General features: G+C 36.1%; 3 protein-coding genes across 3 annotated transcripts; 2 read left to right on the top strand and 1 right to left on the bottom strand.

Annotated features, from left to right (window-relative positions):
* Window positions 1-5,422: 5,422 nt before the first annotated feature.
* Window positions 5,423-7,923, top strand: LOC108843234 (E3 ubiquitin-protein ligase WAV3). The gene is given in 3 exon segments (XM_018616372.2): window positions 5,423-5,920; window positions 6,031-6,751; window positions 6,754-7,923. Coding segments are annotated over 3 exon segments (2,112 nt in total). The 5' UTR covers window positions 5,423-5,557; the 3' UTR covers window positions 7,782-7,923.
* A 2,242-nt stretch (window positions 7,924-10,165) lies between these two features.
* On the bottom strand, window positions 10,166-14,387 carry LOC108843522 (probable leucine-rich repeat receptor-like protein kinase At5g63930). Its single transcript, XM_018616740.2, has 3 exons — window positions 14,237-14,387; window positions 11,140-14,101; window positions 10,166-10,682 (listed from the first exon to the last, which is right to left on the bottom strand). The coding sequence occupies exons 2-3, from the start codon at window positions 14,066-14,068 to the stop codon at window positions 10,333-10,335; spliced, it is 3,279 nt and encodes a 1,092-aa protein (XP_018472242.1). The 5' UTR covers window positions 14,069-14,101; window positions 14,237-14,387; the 3' UTR covers window positions 10,166-10,332.
* Window positions 14,388-18,230: 3,843 nt separating this feature from the next.
* LOC108834821 (uncharacterized) lies at window positions 18,231-19,595 on the top strand. The gene is made up of 3 exons (XM_018608147.2): window positions 18,231-18,698; window positions 18,986-19,086; window positions 19,265-19,595. The coding sequence occupies exons 1-3, from the start codon at window positions 18,231-18,233 to the stop codon at window positions 19,593-19,595; spliced, it is 900 nt and encodes a 299-aa protein (XP_018463649.2).
* The last annotated feature ends 5,161 nt before the right edge of the window (window positions 19,596-24,756 follow it).

The following is a 24,756-nucleotide window of genomic DNA, read 5'->3' as shown; positions in this document are numbered from 1 at the left end:
TTTTGTCAGCTATCCATTTTACCAGATCAAGTTTCATCAGATGAGACGTTTGTTCCAAAAGTACTTCCATCTTATAATGTTTGATCTATATAGGAGAATAAAATACCTCTGAACCTAGTTTTTCTTCTGATCAATCTGCATGAACATTTCTTTTTTTTTTGCATGAACATTTCTGCTCCAAAAAATGTGAAACAAACTCCAATCTCGAAATCATTCGATATACTTTTGAACACATCAATCTCTAAAGCAAAAGTCAGCTAGATCAAGCTTGAAATCATATTCACTAGATATGAGTAATCTGTCCCAAATCGGATCGAGAGAATATTCATGTTGGTCATGTATGATGTTTTTTTTTTTAACTTATCTCATGTATAATGTTTCTCATAATAATCATTTCATTTCAGCGTGTAAAGTTATGAGGTTTTTATTGATTGCATGTAGTCTAATTTTTAGTATCTATTGGATCTTTAAGATTTTACTTTAGGCCACTTGCACTACTTTTATTAATCCACTAGGTGATATCCGCGCCCTGCGCGGAATGAATATATTAAAAAAAATTATAAATTTTAATCGATAGATATTAAAAATGTAAAAGCAATAATGACTCTTTTAATTTATCTTTTGTTTCAAAAAGCGTATTTTTACTAACACGTTTCGAGAGGCCACAAGATAAAAAGCTACGGTTCGGTTGTTAGATTCGAACTCTCTTTTCATCACTTAAGATATATAGATTTGGTTAAATAAGCTCAATCCTAATATCTAAAAAGATTAGAAGCTGACTCGAGTGACTCAAATCTCAAGGAATTCGAACTGATGGATTGTAATTGGCAAATATCCTATCAACAATTTTTTTTTGAATGAAAATATTCTATCAACAATTATATAAATTTACATATTAAAAATGATATTTGACTTCGAACTTAACCCGGAAAAAAATTATATAAATTTTCAAATTTAATATCTATCACCATTTATGTTAATTTCGTAATAAAAAAATTTCGTTGCAAAAGTTTAGTCCTTGAAAGAAATATAACATGTTATTCGTTTTTGAATGTATTTTACAATCACTCAAGATTGCGTTTAACATTTTTATATACGATATTTTTATTTTACAATATAATCAAGTTTATATTGTCAAAGGCACAATCATAAATTTCACATGTCCCATAAAGTACAAGAAAATATTAATCAAAATAAAAGTCACGTACCAAAATTTTATAGAAGACTATACTAATGGATTTTTTATATATTCTTCAGTCCCTATAAATGTCATGTATCATTTATGAATCATAAAGAATATGATATTTGACTTTAAACTTAAACGGAAAGAATTGTATAAATTTCCAAATTTAATGTTTTCAGCATTTATGTTAATTTCGTAATAAAAAAGTCTTACTGCAAAAATTAAGGAATTGGAAGAAATTTAGCATACAATAATTAGCATAATATTTCATATAAGTTAGCATACATTAAGTGTATTTGTAATGAATGAAGACATAAATGGCGTTAATTCTTTATAATTTCAAAAATTCATGAACTGATCTAATCATTTTTCAATTAACATTTATAAAGATTTGTCAATTACAAAACATTGGTCCTTAAGTTAAAGGTATGCATGAACGTATTATGGACTTCCTTATGTACTATCAGTTAATAATTTTTGTCTATTAACATTTACATTTTGTATTTGAAAACATACAAAACAAATGTTTTATAGGGTTTAAGGTAGTAGTGTCTATAGGGTTTAAGTTCATGGGGATGGTTTCTGACTAAATTAAAATTTTAACTCTTAAAATCAAGCTCTCATAAATGTTAATCGATCGGATAATTATTAGGAATTTGGATAGAAAGGAAATGTAGATTAATAAATAATAAATGTTAATTGATTATGCATAATTATTAAAAAAATTATAGAAAGAAAATGTAGCTTGTGATAATCAATTTATTAGCTCAGTCAACCTCTAATTGACGCATCATATAATAAAATGATCAATCACGGCGAACATTGTTAACTTAAATTGAATAGAATAAATGTGACTTTTCATATTCAAAATAACAGAAAGATATTTTCTAAATCAGTTGAGTATTAGTAACTTCAGTATAGGTAAATCAAGGATTAAAGTCGCGTAATTATGATTCTTTAGTTTTCATATACGTGATGATAGTTAATATCCGCGTAGGTTAACTTATAAATATGACAACTAATCTAATCAGTTTTCATGATCTAATATATTTTATCTAAATACAAATATTTAGAAAAACTTTACGAAAATGATATAATACAACCCACAAAATATTACTTACCATGCACCATGCATCTATGTTATTAACGTCGTAAGATTGGATATTGACTATGCATCTATTATTTTCAGTAAAAAAATGTTTGTGACCAAATATTTATATTGATACTTGGTTAACATATTATATTGAAATATTTAAATCGTTGTTATACCATGTCAACGTAAATGGTATTCAAATACAATAACATCAACATATTCATGCATCCTTATAATTCGAGTTATTGTCAACGTAAATAGTATTTAAATATTTGAATTATTTCCAGTATTTCAACTCCAAAGATTCAACATTTATATTGATTACCTAATTTTTTAGCTTTTTCCTAATTACAAAGATTTACTTGTGAGAAATAGTAGGTGTAAATTGATTTGATATCTTAAATTGAATTTTTTTTCCAAACATTCAATGATTTTTTTCCTATTTTAGTCACAAAATTATGACAAATTAAGTATTAATTACTATTAAGAAAATCTTATTTATATCTGAATATATTTCTCATAAATAACTTATATATATTCAATATTCACTTTATAAAAGGTCCATTAATTTAAAATTCATCAGAAACCCAAACAAATATATATTTTTTATTTTTAAATTTATATGTACAACTAAATTATACTTCTACATATTTACAATTAAATAAATATTTTTTTTATAAAAATTTTTTTTTTAAATTATACTTTCCTATGTTAATTCAAAATCAATTTATATAGTTTAAATCCAATTTCCTATATTATAACTATGAGCATTATATTTATCTAGATGATAACCTGTGAGCATTATATATAACTATAACTTAACTATAAGTATTATAACTATGAGCATTATATCGAATCTTCAGGCAAAATATTTTATCATAGTTTATAGTAAACATAAAATATAAATAAAATATAAATTATGTTAGTATCATCTATCACTTAAATATAATATTTTGTCATTAGATTATTTATCCACATGGGTGTAGTAGAAATTATGGATTACAATATTGTATCATAAAAATTATTAAAATTATGATAAACATAAAATATAAATAAAGTATAAATTATGTTAGTATCACGTAAATATAATACTTTGTCTCATCCTTTGGTTATAACAAACATAAAATATAATAAACATAAAAATATGAGGCATATAAAATGTAGTTTATATGAGGCATATAAAATGTAGTATTACTTTGCTTATTATTATAGTTTAGCGATGTAGTAATACCAAGTCTACCAATATGAGGCATATAAAATATAGTTGTCGAATTATAAAATCATGATCAACGCATTTTTGGAAAATATGAGTGCACATTTCGTAGATATAAATAACATGCATTAAATATGAGGCATATAACATTTGTCCATTAGAATGGCATGAAAGGTAAATATTTTAAGTAAGGATGGGCTTTTGAAAAAATTGTGTAAGGTGAAGTGTGAAGTTGCCACATAGGAAATGGCACACATGTAATAAACACATGAACAAAAGGTTTATTTTGAAAGTGGTCTCCTCAAATAATAGAAAGGGGATATTTGGTAAGTTAAAATTTAAGATATTGAATTATACCATCTCAACAAGTTTGGTGAGATGGTCATCGGAAAAAGTTTCTATTTCAACATGAACTTTACCCATAATACTTATTATTTCTCGAACTTTGTAGTAGTGCGTATTCCAAATCGAATTATATAAAATTCAAAAATATTATATGAATTTTAAGCGTTGTGCATTTTCTTTCTCGAACTTTATATTAGTGCATATTATTGAACTAAACAAAAATTCAAAAATACTACATGAACTCTCAAAATATGCTTATATACATTGATCGTCAAAACTGTTATTCAACCAATAATATTGTCAAACGGTATTGTTTATGATAAATTCCGTAAAAAAAAATATTTAAAAATACTACATAAACTCTCAAAATCATCTTTATAGATCAATTTTAAATTTTATAAAATTAATCCAAAATAACGTTATTTTGATAAATCAATGGATGACTAATATCTTTGACAGTCAATATATATATAAACATGATTTTGAAAGTTCATGTAATATTTTAAATTTTACAGATTTTATCAAAAACAATGTTGTTTGCCTCTAATCTAAAGGCAATACACAAATATTTCTAAATTTTACAATATATTTCAATTTTTAGTAATACTATAAAAGAATTGTCTAAATTGATACTAATTAGTTCAAATTTATAAAATAATGATTTTCAAAGTTAAATTGAAAACTAAATAGCTATATATTTATTTGATAAAACTAAAATAATAAAATTTTATAACATTTATTTTATTAAACTAAAACTTAAATATCAGTTAATGTTTACAAATTTATACAAGAAAGTTAATATGTTCTTATTTGCTACCAGTACGAGAGTTCGAACCTTCAAAAAAAATAATTCTTAATTTTATAGAATTTATCTAAAATGATGTTTTTTGATAAATTAACCGATGACTAATATATTTGATGGTCAATGTATATATATATAAATGATTTTGAGAGTTTATGTGTTTTTTAATTTTAAATTTTACAGAATTTATTAAAAGCAATGTCATTTGACAAAATTAATGATTAAACAAAACTTTTGACGATCAATATATAAGCACAATTTTAAGAATTCATGTAATATTTTAGAAATTTTGTTTAGTTTAATATGAAATATGCAATACTATAAAGTTCAGAAAAAATGTACAACGCTTAAAATCCATGTAGTATTTTTTGAAATTTTATTTAGTTCGATTTGGGATACACATTACTACAAAGTTCAGAAAAAAAAATAGACACGATGAATAAAATTCTTATTTCGAAAAAGATATTTTTCCCGATGGACATTATATCGGAATTCCACTTGTTTTTTTTCATAACGACTACTTTTTTTTTAATCAAGATAACGTAAAAAAACACTTACCAAACAAAAAGAAAGATAACGTAAACAAGAATCATATTTTTTTTTAAAACAACTTACAATCTTCGAAAACACAATCCTTTTTCGACATTCACGGAATCAACAAGAAATCTCAAGAAACTAAATGTTATATCATTTGACCAAAGAAAACTAGCTACCATAAAACAATACAATAATAACAACTGTGCACACAAAAAAAAGTAGAAGATAATAATAATAAAAACAATACAGGCGGTCGCCAAAAAAAAAAAAGAAAAAAACGAAATTGTCACCGTTTTTTCCCTTTGTCTTCTTCTCTGCAAAATCTCTCAGCTTTATCTTGTCACTTTTCTTTTCCGTCTCATAAAAGAACAAAATTGAAGATTAATGGGTACTGGATGGCGGCGAGCCTTTTGCACCACCGCCCCTAGAAAGAGTGACGCGGCGGCCCCGGATCTTGACAAGCAACACGAGGGATACACTCTCAACCACAACCCTAGCCCAAGAAGCTGCGTGAGGCTAGCTTTTCTCTCCGGAGGAAGTAATTCGTCGACTCCCCGACCAAGTTATAGTCCAAGCCTGCGTTGTCGGACAACGGATGCCAATAATCCTGCTCCCACCGCGGAGCAAATCCAGACACCAAGATTGGCGACAAAGAGCCCCAGACTATCTTTGAAGGCCAGGTCGAACCCTTCATCTCCTCGGTCGCCTTTAAAGCTTTCTCTATTCCGCAACAGCTTCAAATTCCGAGTAAGAAACAGATGCGAGAAAATTGGTTACAAATTACAAGAAAAATGAAATCAAATAAATATTTTGTTTCTGATGATTACTATATATATTTTTCGTTTTTTTATATGTAGAGCAATTGCGGAATTTGTTTGAACAGCGTGAAAACAGGGCAAGGGACGGCAAAGTATACGGCAGAGTGTTCACATGTGTTTCACTTCCCTTGTATCACCGATTATGTCGGTAAACACGGCAAGCTTGTTTGCCCTGTTTGTAACTCCCTTTGGAAAGACGCTTCTCTTCTTACTCCTCATCGGAAAGTAATTGAACCGGAGAAGCGTGTTGTTACCGTCGCCGCACCGAAGCAGTCTCACAATTACGATGATGATGAGCCTTTGCTTTCCCCACGGTTTGTCACCACTATACCTGAAGCCGATGAGAATCGCGGAGGTGAAGAGGATGTGACTCAGTTCAAAGGATTTGTGGTGGACCCTACCCCTTCCTTTGCAGTCAAATCTCATGAGATTCCGGCCAAGGGTCGAGATTTCGGAAATGTCCAGGTGAGCTTGTTGCCTGAATCTGCCGTCGTCTCTGTTGGGTGTGGTTACGAGACCCGTGCAGTGGCTCTGCGAGTGAAGGCGCCACCACCTCTAGCTGCAAGAGGGCGTAGGCTTTTTTTAGATCCATCTCAACGTGCGCCGGTGGATCTGGTGCTTGTAGTTGATTTAGGTGGAACCATGAACGGTGCGAAACTCCAGATGGTCAAACGAGCCATGCGGCTTGTTATTTCCTCTCTCGGATCTTCTGACCGCCTCTCTATCGTCTCCGCTTCCTCCTCCAAGAGACTCCTCCCACTTAAGAGAATGGCGAACGCTCTGCTGGAGTGGTGGTGGATGGCCTCCTCTGCTGTCAGAGTTCTAAGATAAGCGATGGTTTAGAAAAAGCAGCAAGAGTGCTGGAGGATCGTAGGGAGAGAAACCCAATCGCTAGCATCGTACTCCTCAAGGACGGTGGTCAGGGAATTTCGAGTAGAGCCAACACAAATCAAAGGTCCACAATAACACGCTTCCCTCACATAGAGATTCCTGTTACCGAGTATGGCTTTGGAGAGAGCCAATCTCGTGTCGAAGACTCTTTCGCTAAATGCATACAAGGATTGCTTAGCGTGGTTGTTCAAGACCTAAGGATCCAATTTCGAGTTGGGTCAGGATCTGGACCATGTGAAATCGCAGCCATTTATTTATGCAATGGTCAACCCACTTTGGTGAGCTCTGGTTCTGGATCAGTCCGGCTTGGGGACCTATACGCGGGCGAAGAAAGAGAGCTTTTAGTGGAGCTTAGGATCCCATCAACGGCCAGCATGGCCCACCAAGTTCTGTCAGCTAGAGGTCTCTATAAGGACCCTTCCACGCAAGAAGTTGTATACGGACGTGACCAATCACTCCACGTTCCCCAAGCCGTAAGATCTTCTTCTCCAACTATTGCACGGTTGAGGAGCCTTTTCATAATGACACGGGCGGTTGCCGAGTCTCGAAGGCTGGTAGAGTACGGGGAATGCACAAGCGCTCACCACTTGTTATCGTCAGCGCATGCATTGCTTGGGCAATCAACAACGGGGGAGGCGGCGGAGTATACCAAGGTGGTGGAGGCCGAGTTGGTGGAAGTTCAGTGGAGGAGGCAGCAGCTAATGGAATATCAGAGTCAGCACCAACAACAACATATTCAGCGGCGGAGAGGAAGCGAAAGAGACACAACGATGATCTTAGTGGACGAAAACGGCCAGCCTTTGACTCCCGCGTCGGCATGGAGAGCGGCTGAGAAGCTGGCTAAGGCGGCTATGATGAAGAAGAGCGACTTGCACGGCTTCGAAAATGCTCGATTTTAATTTTAATTTTTTTAAAAAAAAAATCTTTTGAATAAAAGAACAAAGGGAAATGTGTACTAGTCCGAATGGTATCCAAAAACAAACTGTATTGGTTCGAATGCGAAGAGCTTTTTTATTTTTTTTTACCAAGACGCCAAGATCATTTTCATCTCTAAGAAGGCTCAACAATAATTTTTTTGTTGTTAAATTGTGAACTTTATAACAATAAAAAAGAATTGTACAATCTTTTGATCCTAAACTAGGGGATCAAAGACAGAGGAACGTAGATATGAGTGTCGAGCACAAAAACGCTCTACTTTTGCTAAAGAACAACAGAGACAATTGTGTAAAAAAGAACAGAGACAAATGTGTAGAAAACAGAGGAAGGGTGGCGTCAGAGTCCCGGTCCTAAGGCAGCACTGTCATAGTGTTCCATCTTCTCAGCTCTTCATTATCATCTTTTGTGTTTTTCTGATGCAAAGCCCGAAGTCGGTTCTGCAGTTCTCGATGGACAGTACGAGCAATATAGACCATAGAGTTTGGAGAGTGATGATGGCTTCGCCCGTTTCTCTCTCTCCAAATCCAATAGATCGATGTCTGGAACGTCATTTTGACAAGCGTGCGTCCAACTTGGTGAGTCTGTTACTTTGGAGGGTAGCAATTCTCCGGACCAATAAATTTTATTTATAATATAACGAAGAAACAACTCTTAGCGGGAATAGTAGACGTTTGATTTTTATATTTTAATGTTTTACTTTATGTAATTTGTATGAACTGTTGAATCATTTCCATAAAATGTTATAAAATTAATATTATATACATATATTTTACAAAAAAAGTTATTAATATAAAATTTACTAGGAGTTTTCCTGCGCATATCGCAGATATAAAAAATTTTAAATATTTTTATATAAATAAATTTTCAATTTTCAGTATTTAAATTTTAATTTTGTTAGTTAAAATGTAAAACCATAATATAGCTTTTCTAGTTTGATTTATTCAAGTTTATTTTAACTATTTAGTTTTTTTTAGCAACTGTTTTTAACTATTTAGCTTTTTTTATTTAAATTGTGATAATAATTAAAATTTTATAAATTTATTTTATTCATATTATAATTTATTTAGTTACTTTTATTTTAAATATGTGTATTTGTAAATATATAAATTAGTTTTAATAAATATATACATTATTATATAACATATATAAGTTGATAAATATAAAATTTATAAGTTGATAAATATAACATATATAAGTTGATAAATATATAATTATAACTACACTTATTTTGATAATAAAAATATGATTCATAAACTGATGAAAAAATTAAATTCGTAATTATTATTTATATATAATTATATTATTTTAATAGATATAGAAAAGTTATTAGGTATTACCATATTCCTAAAATCATACCAAAAATGAATATTTGTAGAAAAATAATATTTTTGATATAAAATTCATTAGTTATCACTATATTATGAAACTTTACTAAAAATATGAATCTGTATATAGAAAATAGTCATTACCATATTTAAGAAATTTTATCAAAAATATAAATCTTAATATAGAAAATTTTGCATGTCGTAATTATATTGATGCCATGTCATATTATTTTAAACCATATCATCATTTTTTGTGACTTAGGATCAATGCTAGAGCTGATTCCGAGATGCTAAGCATGTCTCAGAAAAAGATCAAAGACGAGGATGCTTGTTTGGTTTACATCAACGACCCTGAGAGAACTAAGGAAACGTTTGAGTTCACTGGAATGTAATCACGACAGCTGAGTATTTGTCTTCACCTTCTTGCCTAGGAACTTGTTTGGATGGAGAGTCGAATTTGAAGACTAGGTATACACATTTCCAATCCACGAGTCATTCGTTCCCACTTTACCTGTCCACAGAACCTATGTCCACATTCTATTCAGACATGAGAGTTCAAGGGTTCATGGTTATCACCACATTACCATATATATCTATGAAACCATTGTCCTTTATGCCTACCATGTACCACCCCTCCTCTGATCAGTTCACCTCCTCCTTGTTATAGTATTATATAACTCTAGTGTTTATAAAATAAATCCCTGTTTTCGAATGCTCTTTTGTAGCCATTCTCAGGTTGTTGTTTGGTGAGTAACGGTTACCTAAAACCAACTCTTTTGTTTTAACTTTAAAATGACTTTTGTGTTAACTCTTTTTGCTTGTTTGTGCTTTTTTGTTCCATCCATACTTTAAAACACTGAAACCCCTTTACCCTTTCCCACACAACTATGAATCACTTTTTTTTTTGTCAATAACTATGAATCACCTTAATCGTTGGATCTGCTTTTGTATTTCAATTATGTGGCCAAAAATAAAGCTCATCTTCCCATACATCAACCTTTTTTAATTCCATAACCAAACCGAAAACCAGCTTCTTTTTTAATCCACGAAGAGATATATCTTTAGATATAGCTGTGTATTGAATTTACAATAGTTATCCGACATGATTACATAGAAAAAATATCTCAAGTGAAAAGAAGTTACAATAACAATGTATTGGAAGTATTGCATCATGATATAGTAATCTGTGTCAATCTGTATCCATGTGTTCGTTTCCTTCCTGTCTATCTGACTCGATAAGCATGAGAACAACTTGTCGCATCGATGGCCTCGCGACGGGAGACACACTCGTGCAAAGCAATGCTATCTTTAACACATTGAGCATATGGGAGACGATTCTCTCGTCTTCTAGCTTTAACCGAGCATCAAGAACTCCAGAGGACAATGCATCTCTTCTTATGTAACTCCTTACCCAACTCACCACGTCCCCACCTTGGTCTATCGGTTGAACTGGTGCTTTTCCCGTTAGCAGCTCCAGTAAAACCACCCCGTAGCTATAGATGTCAGACTTCTCCGTAACTTTCATGGTATATGCATATTCTACAAAGTTAAAAGTTCCAAATAAGTCACTGTCAATTTGAATAATACATTCGGGTCATTTTGATTTGATTCAGGTAACTCAGATTTCAGATTTTTAAAATATGCTAAAATCAAATCTAATTTTGGTCCGGGTTAGTTCGGTTTCAGATTTAAAAATTATATCGTGAATAAAACTATTTTCTCAAAAATAAAAAAATTACTTCTAATCGATAATGTGCATAAATGCATTTAATATAGTTTCAGGTCTCACCAAATATAGATCCTCAATGAACTTGAACAATTGATTTGGTTAAGTTGGAGAAAACATCGAATTTGGTTTGAGTAAATTTGGCATAACGTCTTAGATGGATAATAAGACTCGGGTTCAGTTTCTTTTTTTTTTTCTGGGTACAGTTCAAGTATTTTGTCAACCCTTAACAGTGAAATCAAATTGTAAAACTAAAAGCAAAAACGTTACCTGGGGCAATGTAGCCATAAGATCCAGCAATGGCTGACATGGATTTTGAATGCGGCATATCAATCACTTTTGCTAGTCCAAAATCACCTACATGAGCTTCAAACTTGTCATCAAGCAGGATATTATTTGATTTTATATCACGGTGAAAGATTCTCGGCTTGCAATCATGGTGTAAATAAGCAAGACCCTGAGCTGCACCAAGAGCGATTTTAAATCTTTTAGACCAATCCAAATTTCCGGAAGGATCATGTAATATTTCTCCAAGGCTTCCTCTGGGCATGTACTCATACAGAAGCAGGTTTGATCCTTGGTGATTGCAGAATCCATGTAGCTTGACAATGTTACGGTGCCTGATATTCCCAAGAGTCAAAATCTCTGCTCTAAAGCTATTATCAAGATTGTTGTTGTTACAGCCGCCTTCGTGGTTCGATGCTAGCTTCTTGACAGCAAGGGTGTAACCCGCGGGAAGAACCGCCTTGTAGACAGTTCCACAGGCTCCTCTTCCAACTACGAAGCTCTCATCAAAATTATCAGTGGCTGCAACTAAATCTTGAAAAGTGAATCCTTCTTTTGGTGGGAAGTAAATGTCCAGAGAGGTTTCAGACGATTTCCCATCTTGAATACAAGTAGTGACAGTCCTCATCGGGCGTCTGATGAGATAGACGATGAGAACGATAAGTATAAGAGAGACACCCCCAATTGCAGCTGCAGTGATGGCTATGATTCTGCTGGTACGGATCCCTCTTGGCTTCGCGGTTGACTGAGAAGGTGAAGAAGGCTGTGTTTGGATACATTGGTCGAGCGGCGGGCCACAAAGACCTTTATTGCCAATGAAGCTAGAAACGGACATGTTACGGAGAAGCGGGATAGGGCCAGTCAAGTTGTTGTATGAGAAATTGTAACCAAACAAGCTGGAGAGGTTAGCAAAAGAGACTGGTATTTCACCAGACAAATTGTTGTTGTTGAGGAGGAGTAACTCAAGCATAACGAGATTACTGAGCTGAGAAGGTATCTCTCCGGTAAGCTTGTTGAAACTGAGGTTCAATGCTATCTGCAAACCGGTCAGACTTCCAAACTCTCTCGGAATGCTACCATAGAACAGATTACCCCCCATTTGTAGCTCGGTTAGACGAGACAAATTCCCTAGAGACAAAGGTATAGTGCCCGTAAGTTTGTTATTTGACAGCTCCAGAAGCTCAAGCTGATATAGAGAACCTACGTCGCTTGGTAAAGTTCCAGAGAAATTGTTGCAGCACATGTCAAGTCGTTGAAGCATCTTGCATTTAAAGATTTCAGAAGGGATCTCTCCAGTAAGCTTATTAGATGAGAGATTCAAGGTACCAAGCTCTGAAAGTGTGCCAATCTCTCTTGGAAGCTCCCCCGTGAAGGCATTGTCGGCTAGCTGCAGCCTTTGCAAGGCGCTGCAGTTTCCGACTTCCCGGGGGATTAAACCCCGGAATTTGTTTTGTCCCAACTCAATGGCTGTGAGATTAACCAGTTTACACAAGTTCGACGGGAACCGGCCCACCAGGTTGTTACCGGCTAGACGGAGTTGAACCAGAGTTTTGCAAGTGGTTATGCTAGTGGGAATGTTGCCAGAGAGGTTGTTAGCTCCTAAGTTCAAGATGATCATATTGGAATGAAGGCATAGGTAGCTTGGGATTCTTCCTCTGAGATGATTATCAGACAGATCAAGAACCCAGAGATTGCTATAGACGCCAAGTTTTGGCGGTATGATCCCACTAAGAGAATTCTGAAACAGCTGCAGCATGAACAGCTTTCTTAAATACTGAAACCCCAAAGGAATAGGACCAGTTAAAGCATTGATGGAGAGATCAAGTTTTGTTAGATTCTTCAAACTAGTAAGCTCCACAGGGATTGTACCCACGAGTTGGTTCTCAAAAAGATAAAGAAGCTCAAGCCCTTGTATGTTCCCAAACTCCAATGGTATCTCTCCTCTCAAACCGTTCTCTGAGAAATCTATCTCAACTGCACTTGAGAGATTCCCAATCTCTCTCGGGATCGTTCCATTCAACATGTTTCTGTAAAGGTATAAATACTCCAAAGACACGAGATTCCCGAGTTCCTTTGGAATCGGACCGACGAGCTGGTTCTTGTAGAGAGCAAGCGTTTGTAAGCTTGTGCAGTTGGTAATTTCATTTGGGATGAACCCTGAGAACTGATTTTCCCAAAGAATCACCTGTGAAAGTTTCTTGAGCATACCAATCTCTTTCGGTATTTCACCACTCAACTGGTTCTGTGCAAGACCAAGCATGACCAAGCTCTCACATTCACCAATCTCAGAAGGCAAACTTCCAGAGATCATGTTCTGACCAGCTCGAAAGCTTGTTAGTTTCTTCAGCCTACCGATGGAGCGAGGCAATGATCCACTCATGTTGTTGCTGTAAATCACAAGTTGAGAGAGAGACAAGAGGTTCCCAATCTCCATAGGAAGAGACCCTGTGAATTTGTTGTTGTATATGATCAGCCTCTCCAAAGACAAAAGCTTTCCTATTTCCACTGGTACCTCACCTCCAAACATGTTATTGTTTAATCTAAGAGTCACCAAGCTTAAACAATTCCCAATTTCTTTTGGCATATTCCCTGATAACCCATTAAATGATAGATCCAGATCCTTCAGATGAACCAACCCACCTATGCTTGGTGATAGATTACCAGTGAGAGCCATCGAGGAAAGATTCAGTGACAAAACCTCTTGATTGGGATAGTTACTGCACCTCACACCGGTCCATCCACAAGGCACAGAATCATTTGAATTCCAGTTTTTCAAATACTGCAAATCATCCACAAACTTGCTCTTCATGTCAAGAAGATATTGACCTTCTAAATTTAACCCTCTTGTCTCAGATATCAAAAGGGTAAGAGGAAGGAGAATACACACGGCAAAAACAGTAAGCTTCCTCATCATCTCCTTGACGATTCATTCATCCATTAAATCATCCTTACAAGACATCAAACAAAAGATGTTATAAGACTATAAAAAAAGAAACAAACTCAATTCATCTGAGCATAACTAAAATATTGGAAAGTAGTACACAGACTCTAAACCATGGATCTAAAAATCAAAGACACATACCTCTGAAGATTCTAGTCCAAAAACGCGACCTCTGAAACTGGTTTGTTGAAGGGAGAAGAAAAAAAAAAGAGATAAAATAATTAGAGGTTCATACCTTTTTTTCCTTCCCACGAAAACAATATTTAAACGAAATGGTCAAACTATGATTAGTTTTTTTTTGATCATTAAAAGCTTTGAAGTTTGAAATTCGTTTTTCCCTCATTAAAATAATCTCTAAATCGTACTGGCATGCGTCTTTTTATATTAGTTTCAGAAGCTTTCAAGTGTGAAGGCAACTTTGCTTTTGTTTTTTTCTTTTTTTTTCCATCAAAGATAATTATAATAAAACGGGCCGAAACCCAACAAATTACAAAGCCCATCAAAACCGGATCCAACAAACCAACCCAAACCGGGTATACAGCCCAACAACATTAAACCGACGAAAATCCTAGCTAAACTGGTGGTACAAACGCTTGCCGCCGCGCAGATCCGGTTCCAAACCGTCGCCGCGTCAGAGCATCTCCGGGCGGTACGACCGAAATCCACCAGTCGTCACCATCCCTGGAGCAAACCACTGGACCTTGCTTCCAGCCACGAGGGAGAAGGAACACACCTCACCTCCCAATAACGCTTCGACTCAAACCCTAGGAGAGCATCATCAGACCTGCCCAAAATCTCATCCCGAGTCGTCGCCATCACCACCTTCATCATCAACGCTTCAGCCCCTGGATAGCCTCAATCAACCTGCGAGATCTCATCCAGATCCGAAAACCAAAGCCAAACCCTAGAACCAAAAGAAAGAAACCGGAGCAAAACAAAGCCTCCGCCTTTAAACACTACCTAGAGCCGACCGTTCACCTCTGTAGAAGAGGAGCCACGGCGGCGAACAGAACCGACCGCCCATCTAGAAGGAGACGCAGCGACGGGGACAAGAGAGACTACACAGAATCGAAAAGCAAGCGGTTAAGATCATGGTAAGACCGGACCGACGGTGGTGGCTCTGTCGGCCGGAAAACTAAGAGGCGATGGACTTTCTCTCTCTTTGCACTTTCTCTCTTTTTTCCCTACTTTGTTTTTGTTTATTTCTAAGTAGAAAAAAACTGAATATTCATTTTGTCTTTGGAGGCAGGCCTCAAACTTATAATTCGAATCCTGGATTTGATCCAAAATCAATTCCAGATCCATTATAAAAATTGAATATCTAAAATGTTCAAATCCAGATCTAAATAGTAAAATTTTGGATCGGTCAAATCCGAATCCGCATCTAGATATCTTGATTTTTAAGTTTAAATATTTTGATATATATTTTATAATATATTAATTTTTTAATTTTATTTTCTGATATTAATATTTATACATAAAGTTAATTTTATAACATTATATTTTAGTCTTTAATATCATATATCTTGTATAAATATTTAATTTTTGTATTTATTTTAGAATTTTGATATTTAAAAATATTTTGATATTTTTATAATTATTTTTATGAATCTGGATCCGGATCCGAATATCCGGAATCGTTATCCAGATACCAAATTCACAGATCCAACTAATTTCAATTTCCCGGACCTTTAAATTTGTTTCACCCCTATTTAAAGTTACCCAAAATAAAGTTAAAGTCATTGCTTTAAAATGCATCATTTGTGCAAATGCGATGATTTGAAACTTAATTTTTTTCATATAAAAAATTAGACATGGCAGACATCGTACGAGAACTTGGCTTTCCTCTTTCTCTCACGATCATTTTCGTTAATTATTCTAGGGCTGGCCAAAAGGCTGGCCAAAAATCTGATCAGAAAAAATAATACCGATCCGAACCAAAACTAATTAAATATCTTAATAGATTCAAATTTTTTTGATATTTCGAAAATCGAAACCGAACCCTATCCAAATCGAAATATTTTGGATATTCGAATGTATACGAAATATTTCGGATACCCGAATGTATCCGAAATAGATTTATATACTTAAATATAATAATTATTTTAGATTTAATGTATATTAAAAACATCCAAAATATATAAAATACTTTTAAGTTGTCTAAATACTTAAAAATATAGGCAAAATTGCCAAAGATGACTCAAAACATGATTTTAAATGCAAACATATATTCAAACTTGAATCAATTAGAAAACTTACCTAAAAGCCTTATGAAATTATAGCGAGGCCCTTGTAACCAAACAAAAAAAAAACAGATTTCATTTTTACGAATATAATCTTAGTAAGTCGTCTCAGATGCTGGTAATCGTCTAGCTCCAAGTTAGTCGTCCAGGTGACTTTCAAGTTAGTCGTCTGGACGAGTTGATCTTAGAAATAATTTATAAAGTTATAAAAAATATTTTGACAAGTGAAAAATTAAAATAATGTGATTACAAACGGTTATGTAAATTAAGATATAATAAAATTGAATAGTTTTCAACATAGATGAGTGAAAGTAGTTAATCATGATATTTTTGGTTGTTCATGGTGTGACAACATATGTTGTAGTATTGTATGTAATCTTAGGGTTAGATTTTGGAAAACTTGATTGTTTTTTGAAAATTTAAATTTTTACCTATATGTGTTTATTTCTATGTATAGTAAACACTTTTTAAGTTTAATTTGATTTTATAAAGTGTTTAGTTAGTTAATCAAGTTTAGGGATTATGTTTGGGGTATAGACGACTAACCTGTAAGTCGTCTGGTGAATAATTTAAACCAAACGACTTACAAGTTAGTCGTCTAGAACGGACCTCTAATTTTACCAATGTAATTTTCAACCTAACCATATCATTTACCGGACATATAAATATTTATTTTTCACTGTTTCACAACTTTTCGAAACCTAGCGCCGTTTCTCTCCAAGAGCGATTTCGAAGGCGATTGATATCTTTTCTTCAGATTTCTTCCGTGTTCTCGTATTCCGTCATTCTCACCGTTGGTAATTTCTCCTCTTACAACGAATCTTGTTTCTCCTTTGCTCCGTAGACTATTGTAGCAGTTTAAACTCACCAACCATTTCTTTGTTTTTAGATCTGAAACCGCGTCCCGTTGAACTCCGCCGCCGGTAAGTTATTTCTCTTGTCTTATCGCGTTTAGCCGCCGTAAAACCCTAAAAAATGTAGTCTTGATTTTTCTTTTTCCGTCAATTTTTGCAGACCATCGTTAACTGCTGGTGTTGTTGGAGACCATCTCTTATCCGACCGTAAGTCATCCATCCATCTTTTAAAGATCTGCATGCTTAACAAGATTTTGAGATCTGTAAGAGGTCAATTTTATTTATGTTCTACTGGAAGACTTCCTGGAAGCCGTCTGAGTAGTCTTACTACTCTGGAAGACTACTCAGACGACTTCCAGAAAGTCTTCCAGAGTGTAAGACTACTCAGACGACTTCCAGATTGTCTTCCAGAGTGTAAGACTACTCAGACGACTTCCACCTTAAGTCGTCTGAGTAGTCTTACACTCTGGAAGACTTCCTGGAAGTCGTCTGAGTAGTCTTACATTTCAGAAGACTTCCTGAAAGTTGTCCGAGTACTCTTTTCAGTACTACACAACAAAACGTTACATGAAAGTCTTCCAGTATTTATATTTAGAATAATGCGCTTGTTTTGTGTTTTGAGATGCTTGTTTTTGATTGTTTGCAGACTGGAAAATGGATTTACCAGAACTCCAGCGGAGGATACATAAATTAGGGCAAGAGCCCCCTCCAGGCAAGAGCATTTCGTACCATACTGATGACACGAAGCTGTATGGTGCTATAAGGCTATCTCTACATGATGATAAATACAAGGAGCTGAAGGAGTCGGAGCTGGGAGTGTTCATCAAGTTCAAGGAGCTGAATTTTGGTTGGGCTTCAAGGCTTGTTCATTTTATTTTCAGTTTCCAACTTAACATCAAGAAGAAGTATGAGCTCTAGAGTCTCGTTGGTCCACAGCTGTTGAGGTTTTCACTGAATGAGTTTGAACACCTCACTGGTCGATCTGAACTGCGATTACATCGAGGACCTGGAAATCCAAATTGTGAGGTTACGAAGGAGATGACATCTTTCTGGGAGATGATGGGTGTTGGTGTTGATGCTGGGCCAAGTACTGAACAGATAATAACAGCATTACGTAGAAGTAGAAGCGAAGGGTGGTGTCGTGAAGATCGCATGCGGCTTGGATACCTTGCCATATTCACTAGATTCATTGAAGGGATAAAGTACTTGACCTCTACACGGGTTAGTCTTGTAAGGCTGGTGATGAATTTAGATAAATTTGAGAATTATCCTTTGGGGAGAGTGGCGTTTAAGGTGCTGATGGAGTCTCTGAAGGAAAATAATTTGGAAGCAAATTCATACACTGTTGATGGGTTTATTCAAGTTCTCCAGGTGTGGCTGTACTATGCTCTGCCAGAATTGGGAGCTACTATGGGGCAGCCCATTCCAAACAGTCCGTCTCCACCCTTGTTGGCTTACAAAGGTGCCAAAGGACGCAGATGTTTTAAAGAGGCTATCTGTAGACAGGTATTTAATCTCCACTCCTGAAGACTTCGCAGATGACTTAAAGTTAAATCATTTAGAAAGTCTTCTAGAAAAGTCTTTCCCGGACGAGTTTCTAGAAGACTTAACTTTAAGTCTTCTACGAAGTCTTTCCCCGATAACTGAACTTTAAGTCGTCTAGAAATTCGTCGGGGAAAGATTTTCCTGGAAGACTTTCAAGACAACTTAACTTTAAGTCTCATAGAAAGTCTTCCAGGAAGACTTCTGTATTTGTTAATCCGTATCTAAGTTGATATATTTTTTTACTGCAGACTATCGTGATCAACTTTGTTCGGAAGGACTTTGGTGAAATGTTACCACGATGGGACTACGATGCAGAGGATAAGACCGTGGAGAACATGATTAAACTCATGTATGATGCGGAACTTAATTGGAAGTTGACCATGGATTACTGAGAAGTCAAAGGTAGTAACCCGGTTGTGAAGAAGAGAGTGAGGGCAGCGCAGACAGAGAGAGTGTTGTGAAGGAAGATAGTGGAAAACCAAGGAAGAACGCTCGTAAAGAGGCTAGTGATGCCCTGCTGAGGCTAGGGAAGAGACTCCTAAAAATGTTTGTTCAGAGGCTCGTTCAGAGGCTGGTGGGATCACCAAAGAGCAGGTTCTAGAAAGCTTGAAAGACTTAGCTGATGCCATGAGGGATGGGTTTAGGACGTGCCTTGGGGAGATCAAGTTCATGGGGGAGAGGATGGAAGCTGTGGAGAAGAAGGTGGGAATCACCAAAAAAGGGACTTCATTTAATGATCTTCAAATGCCAGCTTCAGGTCCGCCAAAACCTGCAAACGAACCCAGGGTTAGTACCAAAACCTCTCCCAAAATCAAAGAGAAAAGATGCATTAGGCTAAGTGTTAGGAATCAGAACTGAGTGCTGAAAAATTAATGTGCTTTGTTTGTTATGTGTGCTTGGATGAACCATTGTATATCAGAACATGTGTGCTTTGTTTCTACTGTGCTTGGATCTTGGTTTATTTATGGATTTAGTTTTATGTGTCAATTGGATCCTTGGTACACATTTGCAGAGTGAAAGTGTAAATGGGGCAAATGCAAAAGCTGGACAAAATGACGCCCAATGATATACCATAGATTTCACCTATTTTCTACCATGGTATAATAGTATTTTTATTATATAACTAATGTGTTTTCTAGCCTGTTAGGTATGTTTTCATGTTCATGAGCGTTTCGTGATAAAGTGATGTTTTTGGAGCATTTTGAAGTACAAGAGATAATACACCCGAGTTGACCATTCAAGACCAAGTCGGAAGTCAACATTCAGATAAGAATCGATCGATACTCATCTAGAGTTATCGATCGATGTAGCTGAGAAGATCTGTGTACTCTAAGATTATAATCGATCGATACACATCTAGTGTTGTAGATCGATATCGAGGACGAAATGGTTTAGCCGACTACTTCACCAAGACTTCACCAAATTACGAGATTGCCCCTGACGAGTTTTTAACCTAATGAAAATGCTTAAATACCCTGCTAAGTGTTTTTGACGGCAAGCTTAAGCAAGCAAGCTTTTGCAACCAGAGAGAAAAGCAGAGAGTGTGAGAGAAAGCTAGAGTTTTATATGTTTTGAGAGATTAGAGAGATCATTGAGAGATTTGTGATTGAACTCCATTTGTTTTCTATTCTCTATCTAATGCAATTCTTTTACCTATCTTGTGTTATGAATTGCTTAGCTATGTCTAAGTAGTCTACTTGTTAGATCTAGGGTTTAAATAGTTTTGTGGGATTAGCCCCAAACTATATTTGCTAAGTTGTGATATTCATCAAATAGATTGCACCCTATGCTTGTTCTAGAGTAGCTAACTAGAGCATAGATCGCTAGGATCCTTATATCTTGAATTATCTGTTTGAACTAGTTGTCTCCTTGGAATAGAGCTAACCGCCCTCATTGAGACCTAATGTTCATTATCGGCTCGCGCCTAGGCATTTCTAGAAGCCGTCGATCGATATCCCAACTGGACAATGGGTCGGCGCTGCGAAAGGTGTATCGCTCGATATCTCTAAAAGATATCGATCGACTCTTTTTCTGGTCAACAGACGACAGTTGAGATCAAAGATCTAGTTATTTACCCAATGAGACATCACTGAGTGTTAAGCGGTTGAGTTCTTTAATATCATGTAAGCAACTTATTAGGCATTTATAGATATTATAATCTTCATTCCTGAATAAAAGCCCTAAGTCTAGCACTCTTCTTTATCATTTAAACAACCATCATATTGTTAGTTAGAGCAACTACCTTGCTCATTTAGGATTGTCATTTACATTTCATCATAAAAACCAACTTCACATAGGATTGATTAATTGATTAGATTTAATTGGTTCCCTAGCTCCTCATGATTCGATCCCTAAATATTACAGCTGAACCTCTTATTTGAGAGAGTAAGCTCTATAGGGTAATTTGAGCAGTATCAAATTTGGCGCCGTTGCCGGGGAGCTTTGATCACCATTAGATTTAATTTTATCAATTTTAGGTTTTTCTTTTTCTTTTACCCCTTTCTGATTAAAAATTTTCTTCTCTTTTCATGTACATGCCCAGCAGTACCAGAAGCAATAAGGGAAATCAACTACAATTCTTAGAAGATCCTGCACACTTGGAACGTTCAATCCGCAAAGACCTACGCTCCGCATCGATCGACAGAACCGCATGACCGTCGACTGATATTCACGTTCAACCGTCGACCGATACTCAGACACCACCGTCGACCGATACCCTTCGCTGATCCACATCGTTCGACACTACCTACCGTACATCGATCTATACTAACCCGCGAGGCATGGTTGCGATTGTTATTCTCACGCAGGGCGAGAATAGAAACATGTATGACCAGGATGGTCATCTGCGTAATGCAACAGGTCAGAAGCTAGATGCACAGGGAAACATAATCCCTGAGCCAGAAGCTGAGGCTACATAAGAAGCTCAAACACGATCGTTGGTAGATTACAATCGTCCTGATGAGTACTACACCAACAAATCAGCTATTCGACTTCCAGAGATTCAGAAGCCAAACTTCGAGCTCAAGCCTCAGTACTACTTTCTCGTGTCACAGATACCTTACTCGGGTTATCACACGAGCATCCTATGGACCATCTAGAGAGGTTCGAGAATCTTATAGCTGCTATTCGCATGGATGGAGTCCCCGAGGACTACCTACTTTGCAAGCTCTTCAAATACTCACTGATTGGAGAAGCTTCACACTGGCTCAAGCAGCTACCTACATGATCACTGACATCCTTGGACGACAACAAAAACGCCTTCCTGCGTAATTTCTTTGATGACGCACGTGCTGAAGACTTAAGGAGCAAAATCGTCACTTTCGCGCAAAAGCCTGGTGAGACTTTTAAAGACGCGTGGATCAGATTTAAGTTCTTCCAGCGAGACTGTCCACACCATGGATTCAATGAAGTGCAGCTGCTAAGCACTTTCTACAGAGGTATCGCCTTGAGGTATCAGATGGCTCTTGATACTGCTAGCGAGGGAAACTTCAACACCAGGAATCCAATAGAGGCTGTAAGACTTATTGAGAACCTAGCCAACAACAGCAGCACCAAGAACACTGACTCAGATAAGAAGAAATCTGTTGCAGCCATCGGGGAGGACCAGATGAATGAAGTCAGAGCCAAGATAGATGCTTTACATGCATTTCTGGGAAAGCCAGTCTGCTCAGCTGAAGAAGGAGAGGCTAGAGAAGATGATACATAGGAAGATGTGAACTACATTGGAGGTATTGGATTTCAGAAATATGGAAACCAGAGTGACAACATAAACTTTTTTGGCAGTGGTCAGAAAAGTAACTACAACCAGAGTTCACAGTATCATAAACCTTTCACCAACACCAGGAACTACGGCAACTCAGCTTACCAAAACCCACCACCACCCACCCAGGAGAGTAAGTTTGATGCCATGATTGATAAAGTTCTTGAACGACAGCAGAAGCTTACAGTGGACTTCAATGGAAAGATTGACTCTGTTGATGTCTTGCATATTTACATGTTTTTAGAATTCATATCTTATGCATTTTGATCATATAATTTAGGGATTAGACATCATTAGAATCCATTTTGCATTCATTTGTCCTTATCAGGTGTTGGAGCATGCTTTGGTGTAATTTGAGGTGTTTGGGAGTCTTATGGCCCAAAAAGAAGGTGAAGAATCAAGTTTGGCTATGAAAAGAGAAGTCAATCCATGATATGGTTGAGACAAAGATGAGCATGGAAGGAGGCCGTAGAGATGTCTTCTGTTTCTAAGATTTTGTGGAGACACAAAAAATTTAGTTAGCTTTCCAATGGAAGTGGTTTCAAGTCATTTGAAGCTATATTGGAGGAGTTATGATCCGTTTACTAGAAGCACATCAAGCTGGCCGGGGAGAGTGGTCCGGGATGAGCAACCCGGCCAGGAAAAGAGCAGCTGGATGAGATCTGGCCGGGATGACAAGGTGGGGAGAGGTACCCGGTCGGGAGAAGGACATTTGGACCGGGGTGAGGTACCCCGTCGGGAGCTGGACAAAGATGGGCGAGAGAGCAGACTGGGTATAGTGGACCGGGTTGGATTTGTGGCTCGACCCCAGACCGAATTTCAGCCTCTTTTCCTATTGGTTGAAGCCTAGTTGATCCTAGGGACCTTTTAGTAATTTTAAATGATGTTTTTAGGTTTTCTAAGCCTTGTATAAATACTCTTGGATCTCAAAGTTGGGACTTAACTTCTTTTCTCTCAAAAACATAATAGATCTTGAAGAAAGCTTGGATCTTTGATCCTTTTCATCTCATTTCTTTTGTGTTTATTAGATTTCTTCTCTAATGATGTTTAGCCTTGAATCACCATTGATTTTACGGTTTTCCATGGCTATTAGTGAGTATATCTATCTAGGATTCATGGGTTTGGGAGACTAAGTGTGATTAGTTGTAGTTCTAAGATGTTCTAGTGTAGATCTTTCTTGATACTTGCTTGTTGAGATTCCTAATGTCATTTTGGTCGATATCATATCAAAATAGGTCTTTAGGCATTTCATGCCCGAAAGTTGTTTGATGAAATGCCTGAACCAACTATCCTAAGCTTTTAACATTCTTTACTAAAGAAATTTGTTGTTAAAGGTGTTGAGATGGCTAGTAGACTAGTTCTTAATGATTGCTTAAATAATATTCAACCTAAGAAATTAGATGCTTGAGTTATCTTTGTGAATGAATATTTTATCTAGAGATAGATTTTGTTTAGGATTGTGTCTAGGCCTAAGGTTGTTAGATTGATTGTGTTGCTGCCGTCTTAGATTGAAGCTTAGTCACCCAAAGTCAATTCCCTTGTCTCAAGAATCCCTTTGCCTCATTGAGAAAGAAAGTTCAATCTTTTATTGCATTTTTAGTATAGCCTTAGTTCATAATCATCTCTCTTAATGGTTGCACTTAGATTAAGCATAGGCTTGCATTCCCTTTGCATTAGAATCACTTAGAATTGGATTGACATCTTTTATACTACATCATTTGATTGGACCCTTGAAAAGTCTTTCATCATCTGTCTTCAACAATCTGAACACAAGGATAAACACCACTTGTACTCAAGTTAGAAAACTTGAGACACAAATTGTCCAAACTGAAGACTCTATCACGAGAATTGGAACTTCTAAGAAAGTAGGAGAAGGAAGCATGAAACACCACGTAAATGCCATCATGAATGATGATTTCTGGCAAGTGGTGAAGCATGAAAAGCTTCAAGAAGGAGATTTCGAAGTGGAAAGTTCACTAAGTTTTGGTGGATCACAGTGGTGTCGATCGACACCAGCTAGTCCACATCGATCGACACAATTGATGTCATTTCCAGATACGACTACAGATTATAACGCGGTTAGGATTTTGACACATGCTGAATTCACGCCTTCGCATCCACATCCACCCACCCCCACCTATGAAGATATCGACCAACGAGACAAGAAACTCATCGATCGACACAAAGATGAGACATGCATCGATCGACCATTTTCTCCACCTATCGATCGACACACACCTCTCACATACCGAGTGCAAC

Source organism: Raphanus sativus, chromosome 2 (assembly GCF_000801105.2).
Source record: "Raphanus sativus cultivar WK10039 chromosome 2, ASM80110v3, whole genome shotgun sequence".
Classification (NCBI taxonomy): Eukaryota; Viridiplantae; Streptophyta; class Magnoliopsida; order Brassicales; family Brassicaceae; genus Raphanus; species Raphanus sativus.
This window is presented reverse-complemented; position numbering and strand designations above follow the sequence as displayed.